The 14,925-nt window shown below is 49.2% G+C and overlaps 1 protein-coding gene and 1 long non-coding RNA gene across 2 annotated transcripts; both read left to right on the forward strand.

Annotated features, from left to right (window-relative positions):
• The first annotated feature begins 303 nt into the window (after positions 1–303).
• On the forward strand, positions 304–4,062 carry LOC144127608 (uncharacterized). The gene is made up of 3 exons (XR_013313553.1): positions 304–363; positions 1,918–2,116; positions 3,573–4,062. It is a non-coding gene; the product is annotated as an uncharacterized LOC144127608 (long non-coding RNA).
• An 8,281-nt stretch (positions 4,063–12,343) lies between these two features.
• On the forward strand, positions 12,344–14,892 carry LOC144127609 (uncharacterized). Its single transcript, XM_077660586.1, has 2 exons — positions 12,344–13,737; positions 13,815–14,892. The coding sequence occupies exons 1-2, from the start codon at positions 13,035–13,037 to the stop codon at positions 14,093–14,095; spliced, it is 984 nt and encodes a 327-aa protein (XP_077516712.1). The 5' UTR covers positions 12,344–13,034; the 3' UTR covers positions 14,096–14,892.
• Positions 14,893–14,925: the final 33 nt, after the last annotated feature.

The following is a 14,925-nucleotide window of genomic DNA, read 5'->3' on the forward strand; positions in this document are numbered from 1 at the left end:
GTCCCAAGATGGCGGCTGTCCGGTTAGACGTCTAAGTAGCCGTCTACTTGGGACTATTGGAACGCAGCCTTGGTCAGCCCGGAGGACCGACTGGCAGCGGTGTCGCCTCGGGCCTTGCTCGTCACCTAGAGAAACATACGTGAAGAGTGGACACTCAAGCCGTTTCGCGGCCGTTGAAAAAAGGGCCTGACCACCCGCCAGGCGGCCTATGTTTGCTTCCACTCTACTTCAAAGGTCGACAGCTCATCACGCGTCCGCCGGGTTACATCCAAGCGTTCCACTTCCATATAGGAGTTGGTGCTGCGCCGGTCATCTGTTACGCCCACCTTAACGCGCTTTTCAACGCGTCGCCTCGTTTTTCCGGTAAGTTGTTTCCTCTTGCCTGCAGGATTAATGTTGATGTTTCTTGAGCTAAGAACATTGTAGCACGTCGTTTGTTATGCTGCGTGTACGTATTTTGCACGTGTAGCATATAATGTGAGCCGTGAGCCATCCGTTTGTTGTCTTTTCCGGAAGAGCATGTGCATTACTTCGAAAGCGTAATTTTCCAAAAGTCACTCGCAACACGTTCGGTTTAAAACACAGAATATATCGATGGCTCACCCGTATCGTAACACAAACCTTTTACAGGGCGTGGGTCGAGCAGTGTAATGCACATTTGATATCGACCACGTGAAAATACCTTTGTCGCACGGGAAGCGGACAGTTTTGATCGTGATCGGTTAGGTCTTAAACGGGCCTCAGTATGCCCTGATCGCGTTTGAGCCGCGATCAGGAGTAGTTGACTGCCATCGGAGTCGAGCTGCCCTATTGCGTTCGAAACCTGCTATGTGCTTTTTAGGTGTCATAGAGTGCTAAGGAACGAACAGAAAAAGAGAGAAGCCTAAAATATAAACAAAAAATGGTTGTTTTAGACTGTAGTACAACAAAGTCTAATACGTTTTTATTCGGGCATAATTTCTCATATCTCTGTCAATACGGCCGACATGATGTGTTTCAGAGAATTTCAGGTGATCGGCATCGATAGGTACGTCTTTTAGCCATACTACCAAATTGAAATATTTTTTTCTGCAAAAAGTAATATACAAGGACTCTTTTCTGCCAACTTGGCAAATTTTGTTGGGTGTTTCGGACCTACTTAGCGACATCTGTTGCGCAAGGGCTGCTCTTACTCCCGATCCTTGGACCGCTATATCCGCGATCATTTTCAATCGCGATTGAAAGTCGGACCCCGGTCGAAGGCTCTATCACAATCGAATATGCCCACGTGAGGGGGTATAAGAAAATCGTTGCGGATACTGCTATCTACGCAATCTTTACCACAGTGTGCGATCACTGTAAAAAGAAAGTTTATCACTGGTCCGTACCGCATATAGGTACGGTCTGGAAGAAAACCATGGAGACAACCGTTGACAACAGTCATTGCTTTATAGACAAAAAAATCAGTTTACGTCAGCTCGCTTCCGCAAGGGATTGAAGCTAGTTAGACAGAATTTTTCATAAACGATATGTTAACATGTTTGCCTGCAAACATATTATAAATAACTGTCATCAGCGAGTTTATTTTTCTTTTCTATCTTTTTTTCTGCGATATGTTTCTCTTTGCCGTATGATGACTGCAACAATCATTACAGTCTGTACACAAGCCCAGACTAATATGCCTCGGAGCGGATTAAATTACGCAAGCTACTGCTGCGTTTCACGGTGTGGGAACAACGGGCGAAGTCTTTGTATATTACTTTTTCCGCATTTTTCGTGACAGCAGGTGGTTGACGCCTGTTCTGTGTACTTTAAAGAAAATATAAAACAGTGCTGCCTATCTCTTGTTAGAACCGGCTACTATGCACATGTTTTTATTTTTTTAGTCAGCCAGTGAAGCGAATAATTACAGGTTATACTGCGCCATAATTGTTTCAGGTTGAATGCTTGGATAGAGTATGTCAACAGGTGCGACCTGTTAGAAAAGTCGCCGACCGAGCTGTATACGCCACGTACCGCATCTGCGGGGACCATTTCACCGCAGATTACTTCGTGGACCCCGTGATGACTTCGCTGAAGAAGACTGCTGTTCCTACTGTTCAGCCGACAGGATACTCGGATTGTCAGCTCGCTGAAGGTAATTTTCAGTGTGCGCTTGCCGTGTATATAAACGCTTGACAAAATCGCCCGGCCAGTGAAGCTTTGAATTGTCTTTTTTTAGCTACGATTTATGATTACCACAGGACCCACTAGATGTAATCCCAGCGATTGAAACGTACATTTCTCAATAAAATATATAGAATTCGCCTTTTCTGGCGTGTACGTTTCATCGGTAGAAACTTAGCATTCGCTTCAAGAAATCAGTGTCTGACAGACAGCTGGACAAATTTAAAGCCTGATGTCTGATTGATTCTCATCGCTGCCAATAGAACACAGGGTTCGCTTACATATATCCGTCGCTAAGTTCATTATTGCGCTGATCATTCATTCATCTTTCCTTCCCTTTGCTAGGTTCGATAATTAGTAAAGATGTGGACTTAATTCTGTACATGTAGGAAAATGCTTGTAGAAGGTTGTATTTTTTTATTGTCGAAGGCAGCCTTTTTCGAAGAGACGATTTACGTTGCTGTTGTTTGTCATTTGTCCATATTTGTCTTGTTTTAGAACAAGAGCGTGCAGAACGAATGTGGATTTTTTTTTGCGTGGTGTGTACACCTTGACCAAAAAATCGCAATAATCACCTTCTACGAAGAGTGCAAAGCTCACTATTGTGTTACTATGCTGCATTGAATATGTTGTGCTTGCATTTCTGAACAACCTATGAACCAATTGCTCAAACCTGCTGATGTGCAGGAATCCAGCGCGCTATACGTGCCTTTTCAATTCCTTAATTGTGTCTATCTGTTGACAACTCCTGTTGTGTTGTTCGCACGGGTGATGTTTTGGATGACAAACCTGCAGAGCGTATGTCCAATAGTTTTTGTCCGTGACATGGTGCCACCGGCTTTACCATAACTTCTTTCTTGTTGTTCTTTGTATCATGATGTGTTTTATAAAATGTGTGTGATCCAGTATTTTTCTCTGCACAGTTCAAATTGTAAACAAGAAAAAATAAACTCTTTGTGTGAAGCCACTCCCTTCTCTGTCTGCATGAAAGAGGCGGCTCAATGATGGCACCAAATTAAAGTAATTAAGAACAGCTCTTATTCTATTATTCCAACCTGCAGGAACTAATTAAGCTTGCGTAGGTTCTTCGAGAAGCTTGGTGGCATGCTTAGAAATGAAATATTAAAGCACTTGTGCTCCACTTAGACAATGCAGTTGAATATTTTAATAGCCAAAGGTAAATCAGAATCGAAAGCATTGCTATCGAAACCGAAACTGAAACAGAGGTGAAGCACGAGACTAAAATCTCGGAGGATGAAATTAGCGGTCTGGCCACCCGCTCGGGGCGCTGGCGGCAGTGTAATAGCTCGGCCGCAGGGCCCTACCGGAGTGTCCGCTCTTTACATAAGTATGTTTCTCTATGACCCACTGAACCCATTTCCTCGTTGTTTTTTCATCCATTGGGGGGGGGGCATCCCTTTTTCCAGGCTGGAGCGTCTCCCTCACCCTCCTTCCTGTCAGCACCTGCGGCATTCCCCGTCTTCCGCATTTTCCCATCGGCCTTTCCTCGGCGTGCGAATAAAGATGACGGCCAGGGCGTCACCGTTCAGACTCACACTGAGCTTCAATTGGCCCCCGACGATTCCTGGCACCATGTCGCCGGAGATAGCTGTCCTCTGGAGACGCGCAACGCACTGTCAAAGTAAAAAAAAACCTAATAAAATGCAGAACGAATTTACTAAGAATCATTTTTTCCGAAAACTATAAATGAGCAGAATAAGTTGGCCCAAGAAATCGCGTCCACAATGGTGAAAGAAGACTGCCTCATTGCTCTGATATTTATACTTTTGTTTCATGGTTTGAAATTAAGCTGCACTTGTATTCTCTGCATTGTATTCTTGCATCTGCGACTTTGTTGTACTGGTTATGTGTTAATAACTCCCCCCGCACTGCAATGCTAATGGGCGCTGTGGGTAAAGCGATAAATAAATAGATAGATAAATAAATATCTCGTTATCCATGAACCCTACAAACATGACCTTGCTCATTTCGATAGGCATGCTTGTGTAGAACTCAAAGTATATTTATAACACCTCTGGCACACTTCATTGTTGAGATACAGGCCATCAAAGTACACAAAAAAAGTTATTTGGGCGAAGTTTGAGAAATTTTTAAAACAAGACTGAGCTCTTGAAACAAACAAAAATAGCCAGACGCAGGCTAAATTATTAATGGTTCACTGTAAAAAATTTCAGCTAATTATTTTTATATTTTAATGTATTTGCAACCAAAGTTGTCCAAAACGGCAGAGCGCGCAAACACGGCACTGCACTTATTGACGAAAAATGTTCTCTTTGAAAAAAATTTACAGGCAGAATCAATTGCAGAATTCTTTATTCTAGTCATTATGAAACAACCTATCAAGTAAACTAGAGAGTTTGACATGCCACCCTTTGTTGATCGTATATAGCTGCTGCTCTGTTGCCATAATGTATATGCTTACTTTTTTTTCTTTATTGATAATGTATACGCTTCCACTTCTTGCCGAGTGATATGACTGGCTTACTTGGCCGTGACCCAGGTGGCACAAGCTGCGATTGAAGGCATCTTCAAAGCAACTGCCTGGAACGGAGCAAACGGCTAGAAACGTGTGGTAAAAGCTGTTTTACTCTTTCGTTATCGTTGCACACGCTGGCTAAAGTCTCAAAACTGTGATATAATTCGTCTAACTTCCCGGGCAAATGGTGTCCAGAATCCGCCCTCCAGGCGTCCTGAAGAGATTTCTAAGAGTGGGGTAGAGAGTACCGCTTCCAGACGTCGTAAAAGACGTCTAGAGATGATCGACAGCAAGTCTTTTCCTCGGCGAAGGCAGACACTTCAGAAGATGTTTACCATACGATTTATAGCGCCCACTTTGCACCCGTGAATTCCGCTCGTCCCTCCCAGTTCACAAAAAGATGTACCCGACCTATAACAAGGAAAGGAAGCGCTTACGAAGCGCATGGATAATAAGAAACCCGAGCAAGTCACGACACGGCTAATGGAAAATCGGGGGTTGGTTGGTTGGCTGTGAAACTTTATTTCCAGCGGATATAGAGGAGCGACACGAAGTCGCCCCCCGCTTAAACGGCGGCCGCTATCCCTTGGGCAGCGGCGGCGTCTTCAGCCAGCTGGAGGAGCTTGATCTGTATCCCCGGGTCGGGGCTGAGCAATAGAGCCTCCCAATGAGCAGAGTCGGTAATGAAGTGACTCGCGGGTAGGGACTGCGGGCAGTTCCAGATCATATGATTTAGATCGGCTTTCGCATCACAATTTTTGCATTTGTTTGAGTAGAGTCCTTCCGAATAGAAGCTACACAATTGGGGATTTGGATAGGTGTTAGTTTGAAGTTTACGCCAGGCTTTGGCCTGTTGCTTGGAGAGCGTTTTATCTGCTGGGGGGAATCTGAGTCTTGCAAGCCTGTAGTGCTGCAGGATTTCTCTGTAAGAAAACAAAAATCGGGGGTGGCATGTCTCCGTGGGCTACCATTCGCCGTCGCATCCATTAGAAGACGAAACATAGATACAGCTGAGGCTTGCGTTGGAACGAAAGCAAAGATCAGAATTAGCGATAGCAAAACAGCTATCTGGAATTTTGGAAAAGGAAGGGTCTCCAAAGAGGCAAACAAAATTTTAGCAAGTTCTGAATTGAACCGTAAAATTACGATAATCTGAACCCCCGCACACGAATCAGCACCAGGCAACGAGGCGGCACACGAAGTTAGCCCGAGCGCTCTACCACCCGACTGTCGGGGACTGGATGAGCGCGCGCAAACCTACACAGAAATCGTCGAGCACTATATATATCCCATCGGCGGCATGGTTTTTTCTGATGCTTTATAAGTCATTTTCTTTAAAACAATTCATTGGCATTACAAATAAAAAAAAATTAGAACATTCCCCTATGCAGCTGGGTTTCGGTGACTGCTAGCTTCCTTAATATATTTGTCAAACGAGCCCCTCATTTCGTTTGCCTTGCCTGCTAATAGCTTAACGGGGGTCTCGGTTCTGGCAGTCTTGATGCCGCAGGTAGCATAAGAGGGCTCTCGCACAGTTTCCGCTCTCTCCGTTAGATGACGTTCTACGTCACACTCGCGGTATTACAGGACGTGCTACGTCCACCGCTATGGACTAGGGTGGCGCTGGTGAACACTCTCAAGGTTCGCTTACACGCAAAACATAAATACCCACAAAAGCAGCAGATTGGACAGCCGTCGCCGTAGCTCAGTTGGTAGAGCATCGGACGCGATATTCGGAGGTCGTGGGTTCGGACCCCACGGGCGACATGGTTGTTTTTTCTGATGCTTTATAAGTCATTTTCTTTAAACCAATTCATTGGCATTACAAATTTTAAAAGAATTAGAACATTCCCCTATGCACCTGGGTTTCGGTGACCGTTAGCATCCTTTATATATATATATATATATGGAAGAAGGTCTCAGCCACCACCGGGCCGAACTTTAAGCAACAGAGCGGCTGTCGTTTGCCGACACCTGCAAGCTGGGAATTTCCCAAATGCAGTCTCCTCAGGCGAATAGAAGATAGACCAGATGATAAATGTAAAATCTGCGGGGCACTGTTGACCACATAATCTGGCAAAGAACTAAAAGTAGAGATGCCTGGGAGGCGTTGCTGCGAAGCGGGTCCCCCGCCGAACAGCAACAAGTCGTTCTCCTAGCGACGGAAGCCGCGAGGGAAGACAGCAAGCTCGCATGTCTTGAAGGGGCTGCGAAACACCGCTTGAACGGACGCCGGTTACACTTCAGATGGATTCTTTATGTCGCACAGATGCTGACTCAAAAAGAATTACGAGAATCGGTGCATAGGAACGGGAGTTATTCAATGAAGAAATTTCAAAATACAAGCAAACAAAATGCTGCCCTCAACTCGATTTTCGAGCAGCTTCCCATTCACATTTCACTCTCCCAATGACGACACACTGTGCGACCAATCAAAACAGCCTATCTTTCACGTGGCGGAAGTTTACACTCCATGGTTGCCTGTTCTCCGTAACTCGTTCATGCCATGGCTGGCGGCGCCGTTTGCATTGTTACAACAACCATGTGAACGCCCAGCTGGCCCAGCGATGCTTCATCGTCACCTCAACGGCGCAGAAGGGAACACTGATCAGTGACGTTCCGTGACTTATGGATCTCAACTCGAGCGCGAGATACTGCGACGGTGTGACGGCCTGCGCAAGATATCAGACACATTTAGCATAGCGCGTACCGCTACTGCTTACCGCCAACCATCGCCCCTAGCGCGCTGAGTGGTCACGGCGAGCAAGGAGCGCGCACTTTTGACGGGAACGTGGCGCCATCTGGCGCCGCCGCCCGGTATCCTCCACAAGCTGACGAAATGCAGTCTGCTAAATGTGAACTGAACACATCATTCCTTGGGACCGAAACGGACGCTTATAGAGTGAAATGGCTCGATCGGATCAACTCCGGAAAGCCGCTCTCGGATAGTATTAGTGCTAGGTAGTAGGATGTTTACAGAGAGGCGTACAGAGAGGCGCAAAGTCCATCGATGCAAAAAGTAGCCAGAGCCTCTACTGGTGTATTTTTGTTTTACTTGCTTTACAGTGCTTTTATCTAGGGCAAACAACTTGGTTTTTTAATGTAATATAGAACACAAAAACTTGACAAAACGTATCTCTAGTTATTAACACAATTTGCAGTATATTTACTCTTTGTCTAATCATAAAGCTCGCCCTCTATGATGTCATATCCGATGCCAAAAACCACCCCTGTATGATGACACCGTCAGCGCCATGAATTTGTTTTTGCGAGCTAATTAAAATATTAAAAACAGGAGTATACGCTGTACGACCGATGCCAATAGCATCACTATAACTCATTCTATGCAACCAACGGGCAAAACAATGCACTGAAATGGTGTTTCGGGGCCCCTTTAAGTCGCGGAGGCCCCGGCCCCCGTCCCCTGGGCCTGCGTGCCAGGGGCCGGGAGTAGAGGGCCTCCTACATCGGTGGAAAATAAACATTCTTGCACGACCATTCGCGCTCTCCCCTCTTGTATTCAGAACAAGGTTGCGAACGCGAGAACAAAGTCGAGGTGAGGGAAGTTTGCACCTTGCATTGTCACGTTTTGACAACCGCGATTACGGAAGCTGCATGTTGGTCGGTCGCCGCGGTGGTTGTGGTTATGGCGCTCGGCTGCCGATCCCAAAGACGCGGGTTCGATCCCGGCCGCGGTGACTTGATCAGTGGTTAAGGCGTTCGTCTATTGAACCGGAGAACGCGGGTTCGAACCCGACCTCGGCGGCCGCGTTTCTATGGAGGCGAAGCGCAAAAGGCGCCCGTGTGCTGTGCGATGTTGCAATACTTTTGCCTGGCTCACAGCTAATGCTGCAAGAGGAGACCTCATCACCCCCTCCTGGAGCGCTGATTTTTCGGCGCCAGGGTGTATATTGCATTTAGGTATAATCGATCCGACTAAAAAGTGAAGGTCAGACCTCACACGTATTTGTCAAACTGTTCTGCTGCCCACATTACAGCTAGCGTCTACTATCCAATCCAGAAGTGCTTTTGCTGATTTCATTAGGGAATGGGAAGCATATAGGCCACTCCTCTTCGTTCCCCATGTCTGCTGCTTCAGCCGTTATCGTGTGTCTCCTTGTTAGGACCATATGATCAAAAATCTGTGAAACCTCCGCTGAAACATCTCTGGCTCTCTGATGCAAGTTTAATCTGGTAGAAGCCCGAGTTTGGGTCTAGTTGCGAGAACACTGTTGCATCACCTGGGCTTCCTAGCACTTCTTCCACGGCTGACGAAACATGTAGCTTCCATCTGAAAAAATTGTTCAGGTTTCTAAGGCAGACACAGATGCGCACTTCACCTGATCGCTTCTGGTCTGGCTATGAGAGGTGCACGGTGGTAGTCGGCACCTTGCTGCGCTGGCTTTGATGAAGAGGAAGCCCAAGACTCTTTGCAATGGGGACTAGACTTTGTACAACTAATTACAAGTCGTAAATACAGGTGTCGAAGAACAGATGGAACCAACAGCGGCAGGCCTAGCCGACCCCCCCCCCTCCCCCCCCCCCCAAAGAAAACCCTGAAAGCTTCCTTACTTCAGTAAGGAAGCCTTCACTGCAGTGAGGCCCCCTCATGTCAATCAGGGGGAAGCTTTCTTGTTGAGCAGCCCTAAGCAAAGTCGTCCTTGGTGCATCATCTGAGTAAAGGTACGAACACACTAGCGGGAAAAAAATGGAAGTGGCTTAGCTCGGCTATGCCAGGATATACGCAGCGGCAGGTACGTTTCCCTGGCTAAGCTTGTTGTGGTCACTGTATGTTTAGCAACAAGAGACACTGGGCTCCATCTCGGCGGCTATGCGCCGTCTATTACGCTCGACAGTCTGGCAGCTCCATTTGGCAAGCTGTTCCTCTTTCTGTTCAGGCGTCTCCGCTGCTCTCTTCGCCTTCTTACGCTCATTCTCTCTTTGTTGAGTCCAAGTGCCAGGCGACAACCTCAGGATCGGAAGAGTTAATCTTCTCTTGCCTATACCACCGTTTAGCAGCTACTGGACTCTCCTTCTCTGCATACATGTCAAACGTTGTGATACAGCTGCCCATTACATCTCCGCCTTTTATACGCAATGCTGTGCATGCGACGTGCGGCGAGGCGGCGACGAAGCGCGCGGCGCACCTGTGGGGTCTCCCGGCCACGGCGAAATGCTCGACTGGTAGCCCAGTGTAGCTCTCGCTACAAAACGCGCGGCACACCGCTGGCGACAAAACCACCGCAGCGAAAGGGACGGCCACACCAGCTGCGAGGAGTACGCGGGAAAGCGCCGCCGCGCAAAGCTCCCCCCATGCCAAACCGGTCGAGGTCCGCAATTCAGCAGGAGCACGCGCGGCTCCGCTGCCGCCACTGGCATGTGACTTTAGTAGGAGCAAGGGAATACACGGCTCTGGAGCCAAGAGGTGGCGACACAGACGCCCCCACGTGAATAATGGTGACTTCCAAACGCAGAGTTGGAGCCCTTCGGTAGCAACATTTTCTGCTCTTTTCGGAGCAACTGTATTCCAAACGCAGATCTGAGCCACGGATCGCGTCTTCCAATCGTAGACAGGGAGCGGTTGCCGAGCCAAGATTGCTCCGTGGAGCAGTCGGGACTGCTCCGCCGAAATCGGCGGAGTCGACCGGAAGTTTGCGTGACGTTCTTTTTCAGCGGCGCCCTGCATTTCCGGCGGCTTGCCGCGTCTGCCACTTCCTATAATAGTACTGTGCCATTCTACAAAGTCTGACCTCTCAGTGCTCCTAAGGACATCTAAGGACCGCTTCGACTTTCGGTGCTGTGCTCTGTGCTGTGTCAAGTGACCGTTCTCATAATCGGACCTTCCAGTGCTGTGCCTTCCTAAGAGTGACCTATCAGTACTCCGAGTGCTGTCAATGGACCTCTCCATAGCAGGATAATCGCTGTCTGGGCAGACCTACCATAGGTCCCGCCTCGGCAGTGCAATGTTCCTGTAGTGCGGTGTTGTGTACCCACCAAGTGCCACTGACACCAGCATTGTGTGTGTGCAGTGTTGAAGCGACCCACGAAGGCAGTCCACTTCTTATAGTGCTGTGCCATTCTACAAAGTCTGACCTCTCAGTGCTCCTAAGGACATCTAAGGACCATTTCGTGCTCTGTGCGGTGTCAAGTGACCGTTCTCATTATCAGACCTTCCAGTGCAGTGCCTTGCGCCTTCCTAAGAGTGCTCCGAGTGCTGTCAACGGACCTCTCCATAACAGGACAATCGTTGTCTGGGCAGACTACCATAGGTCCCCCCTCAGCAGTGCAATGTTCGCGTAGTGCGGTGTTGTGTACCCACCGTGCCATTGACGCCAGCATTGTGTGTGCGCTGCTTGTGTGTGCAGTGTTGCCCCTCGCGGACCCCCCCCCCCCCCCCCCGGCTCTGAGCAGTGATCTCCGCAGGGAGCAGCAGAAATTAAAGCCGATTCGCCCACCAATTGAAGCGACCAACAACGCGTCTGCCGCGCCGGCTCCTCTCCGCGCTCCGTAGCAGACGATCAGCTTCGCCCACCGCTATGGACTCAAAAGTGAATCGCGTGAAAAGCGCGGGCAAGCGCAAGGAATGACGGGTACTTCCTCCGGCAGTTAGCGAGCGCCACCTACATGCTCTGGCCAGAGCAAGTGTACACCACTGATGGAGGAAAAACGCTAAGGCGCCCGGGTGCTGTGCGATGTCAGTGCACGTTAAAGATCCCCAGGTGGTCGAAATTATTCCGGAGCCCTCCACTACGGCACTTCTCTCTTCCTTTCTTCTTTCACTCCCTCCTTTATCCCTTCCCTTACGGCGCGGTTCAGGTGTCCAACGATATATGAGACAGATACTGCGCCATTTACTTTCCCCAAAAATCAATTATTATTATTATTATCACTAGCCCCATAGTGGAGATCAGTGCCCCCAGTGGAGATCAGTGCCCCTAGTGGAGATCAGTAGGTAGGTAGGAAAAACTTTATTGAAAATGCCGGCAACCGATGGTTTGACGCGTCGAGACGTTGGCCAAGCGTCGGCCCGGGGTTATGCCCTCCTCTGCACTACCCCCGTTCGGCCCGTTTGTGGTGGGTCGTGAGGCTTGTGCTTTTCGAGCGCACCCCGGGCCTGCTGGACGGCCCATAGTTGAATGTCCTTGTCTGCAGACTGCACTGCACTTTGAAGTTCGGGCGGGTATATCCTGGAGGTAGCCTCGGTCGGGAACCTGGCACAGTCCCACATGATGTGCCATTGGTCCACCGGACTAGCTGCACAAACGTTGCACACATCGCTCGGATAGAGTTCTGGGTGAAGTACGTGTAGCACTGCCGGGGCGAGGAGTGACCCGGTCTGTATCTGTCGTAGGATGACAGTGGTGTACACCATAGCAATTTCAGGTCGCGCGCGCTCTGCGCCGGATTCAAAGCTCTGTCACAGAGCGTGCAGACCGCTCCGGGCCTGCGGTTGGAATTCACCATAAGCCGGGCGCCCCTCATTGGTCTCCCCGCTCCGCAGCAAGCCGCTCCTCGACCCGCTGCGCCATTGGCTGCACTGTAGATCAACCCGCCGCCGCGTCAGGTTTCGCCCGTGTACACGGCACACGGTGTGCTAAATGTGTCTACCGGTACCATTCCATTTCCATTCCAAAAACCTTTATTTCCACCAGAGAAGAGGCTCCCCTACTCCCCATCTCTGGCACGCAGGCCTAGGGGTGGGGGCCGGGAGCCTCGCATCTAAAGGCAGGCATAGAGTTCTTGGTCTCTTGCGGCCTCCAGTGCCAGGTGAATGACTTTTTTCTGCACGGCGGGGTCCGCGCTTTGCAGAAGGGTTTCCCAGGCTTCCTTGCTATTTATTCCTTCTTTAATCCCTGGGGAGTGTGTACATTCCCAAATGATGTGATCTAGGGTCCCCCTATTCTCACATTTTTTGCATTTTTCCTCTATTTCCTTTTCCCTAAATACGTGTGATGCCCACACCGGGTTTATGAAGTTCCCAGCTTGTAGTCTACGCCAAGTTGTAGCTTCTTTATTCCCTAGTGTTTTGTCCGGCGGAGGGAAAATCCTCCTTTGACTTCTATAGCTCTCTATTATTTCTGCATAGCTGATCAGTCTCTCATCCAGGTCCTTGCAGTCGGGCGGCTCTCCCCTGGCTCGGAAGTAGAGGTCTCGAGCCAGGGTGTTTGCCGCCTCGTTTCCAGGGATGGATGCGTGAGCTGGTACCCACACGATCCGTACGTCCCTCCCAATTTCCTTCTTTTTTAGAATTTGTGCTGCTTCTAAGGCAATCCTCCCTCTGCCATAATTGTAGACTGCAGTTTTGCTGTCACTAGCTATAATTTTGGCTTGCGTTCCTACGCATGCGAGAGCTATTGCGACTTCTTCCGCCGTTTCCGGGTTGCGGCTTCGAATGGATGCTGCTATCTCAGGTTCCCCCTTTCCGTTGACCACTGAGGCCACGGCTGCTCCTAGCTTCCCACTTGCTGCATCTGTGTATGCCACTGCTTTCTTATCTAGACTGTCCAGTCCTCTGGCCATGGCTTCTGCCCTCTTTTTTCTTCTTTCCTTGTTGAATTCTGGGTGCATATTTTTGGGCAATGGGTCTACTCTGATCTTTTCCCTAGCACATTTTGGAATGTCTTGTTTCTTTTGCATCCCCCTGTCGGTTTGCCTGTCGACCGCTTCTAGTATAGCTCTGCCGGTGCTCGTCCTGCTGAGCCTATCTAGCCGTACCTTGCACCGACGTCACATCCGGTGTCCATCGTATGCCAGTCGGCCATGCTGCCGAACCACCGCCGCCTTTCCGCTCATAGCTTACCGCCGGTGTGGAAGCATTTGTCAGCTCGCGTCGTTTTTGTCTGCGTTTCTCCACAGCTTCAGTATGGTTTTGTGCGCTATAGTTGGCTGCTCAAACCGTAGCGACAGCTCAAGGAGAAAGAAGAAGCCGACGAACACAAATTTCTACCGAATTCCGAGGATCATAGCAGACAAGTGCGAGCGTTCAAAGACGCTTAGTACAAATCGGCGCACACTGTGGCTGTCACGAATTAAGCGAGCCGACTTGGACCCGGACAACCCCAACTTGCGTGTGTGCGGAGCGCACTTCACCACAGGTAAGAGGCTTGTGCCGTGAAGTAAATGTTAGTGAAAACGTGGGAAGCAAAGACTACAACCTGATTTTGATTTGCAGGGGCTCCAGCCGATTTGTTTGACAACACGAACCCAGACTGGGCCCCGTCATTGCATCTCGGCTACAGCACTAGGCGAGTCGGCTCGGATCGCCACGATTGCAGCCAGCAACGACGGCAGCGAAAACGACGTGCCGAGACCGAGATGACCGGGTCGGAAAAGCCGTGCGGCGTCGCCGCACCCGTGCCCGATGTTCCCCCATCGCCGCATCAGGCTGAGGAGGTCGACGCCGAAGAAACAGGAGAGTCGGCCTTGCACCATGCCATCATAGCCTTAACTTAATAATTACGTGGTCGTCCTGCAGTCCGGCCCTTCGCCAACTCTTTCTTTCACACGAACGCTAAACGATGAACGTTCTCTTCCAGGTGTTTATGTGCACACAGACATGGGCATGAGCGACATTGGGGCATTAGAACAAGAATGCATCAGACTCAACGACTGCGTGTACACTACACGTTCCGAAAAGGTCAGCTTGAGATGACAGAAGAATCATTAAGAAGTTCAGAGCCCAAGGTAGTATTCTACACAGGGATGGCAAGCTTCACAATGCTGCTTGCAATTTTCGAAATGCTAGAGCCATTTGTTTCACATAGTGTGAACAACAGCCTGGCAAAGTTTCAAGAATTTGTGCTCTTCCTGATGAAGATCAAGCTAAATCTTCAGAATGCTGACCTGGCCTTCAGATTCAATGTGTCTGAATCTACTGTCTCACGCATTTTTGGCAAATGGCTTCATGTAGCTTACTGCCGCTTGAAGTCAAAAGTTATGTGGCCCGAACGAAGTGCGCTGCAGCGCACCATGCCGCAAGCATTCTATGATTCATTCGGCAGTGATGTGGCCGTCATCATAGACTGTTTTGAAATCAAGATTGAGAGACCGTCCTCATACTTGCCGAGGAGTGAAACGTGGTCGAATTACAAGGGCAGCAACACTGCAAAGTACTTGATAGGGATTGCCCCACAGGGTATTTTCACGTTCATCTCGGAGGGCTGGGGAGGCTGAGTAAGTGACAAACATATCACGGAACACTGCAGGCTCCTAGACAACTTACTTCCTGGAGACATATGTATCAGCAGCGCGAACACAAAAAGGAAGAAGAAGGAGAAGATAGT

Source organism: Amblyomma americanum, chromosome 4 (genome assembly GCF_052857255.1).
Source record: "Amblyomma americanum isolate KBUSLIRL-KWMA chromosome 4, ASM5285725v1, whole genome shotgun sequence".
In the NCBI taxonomy this organism is placed as follows: Eukaryota; Metazoa; Arthropoda; class Arachnida; order Ixodida; family Ixodidae; genus Amblyomma; species Amblyomma americanum.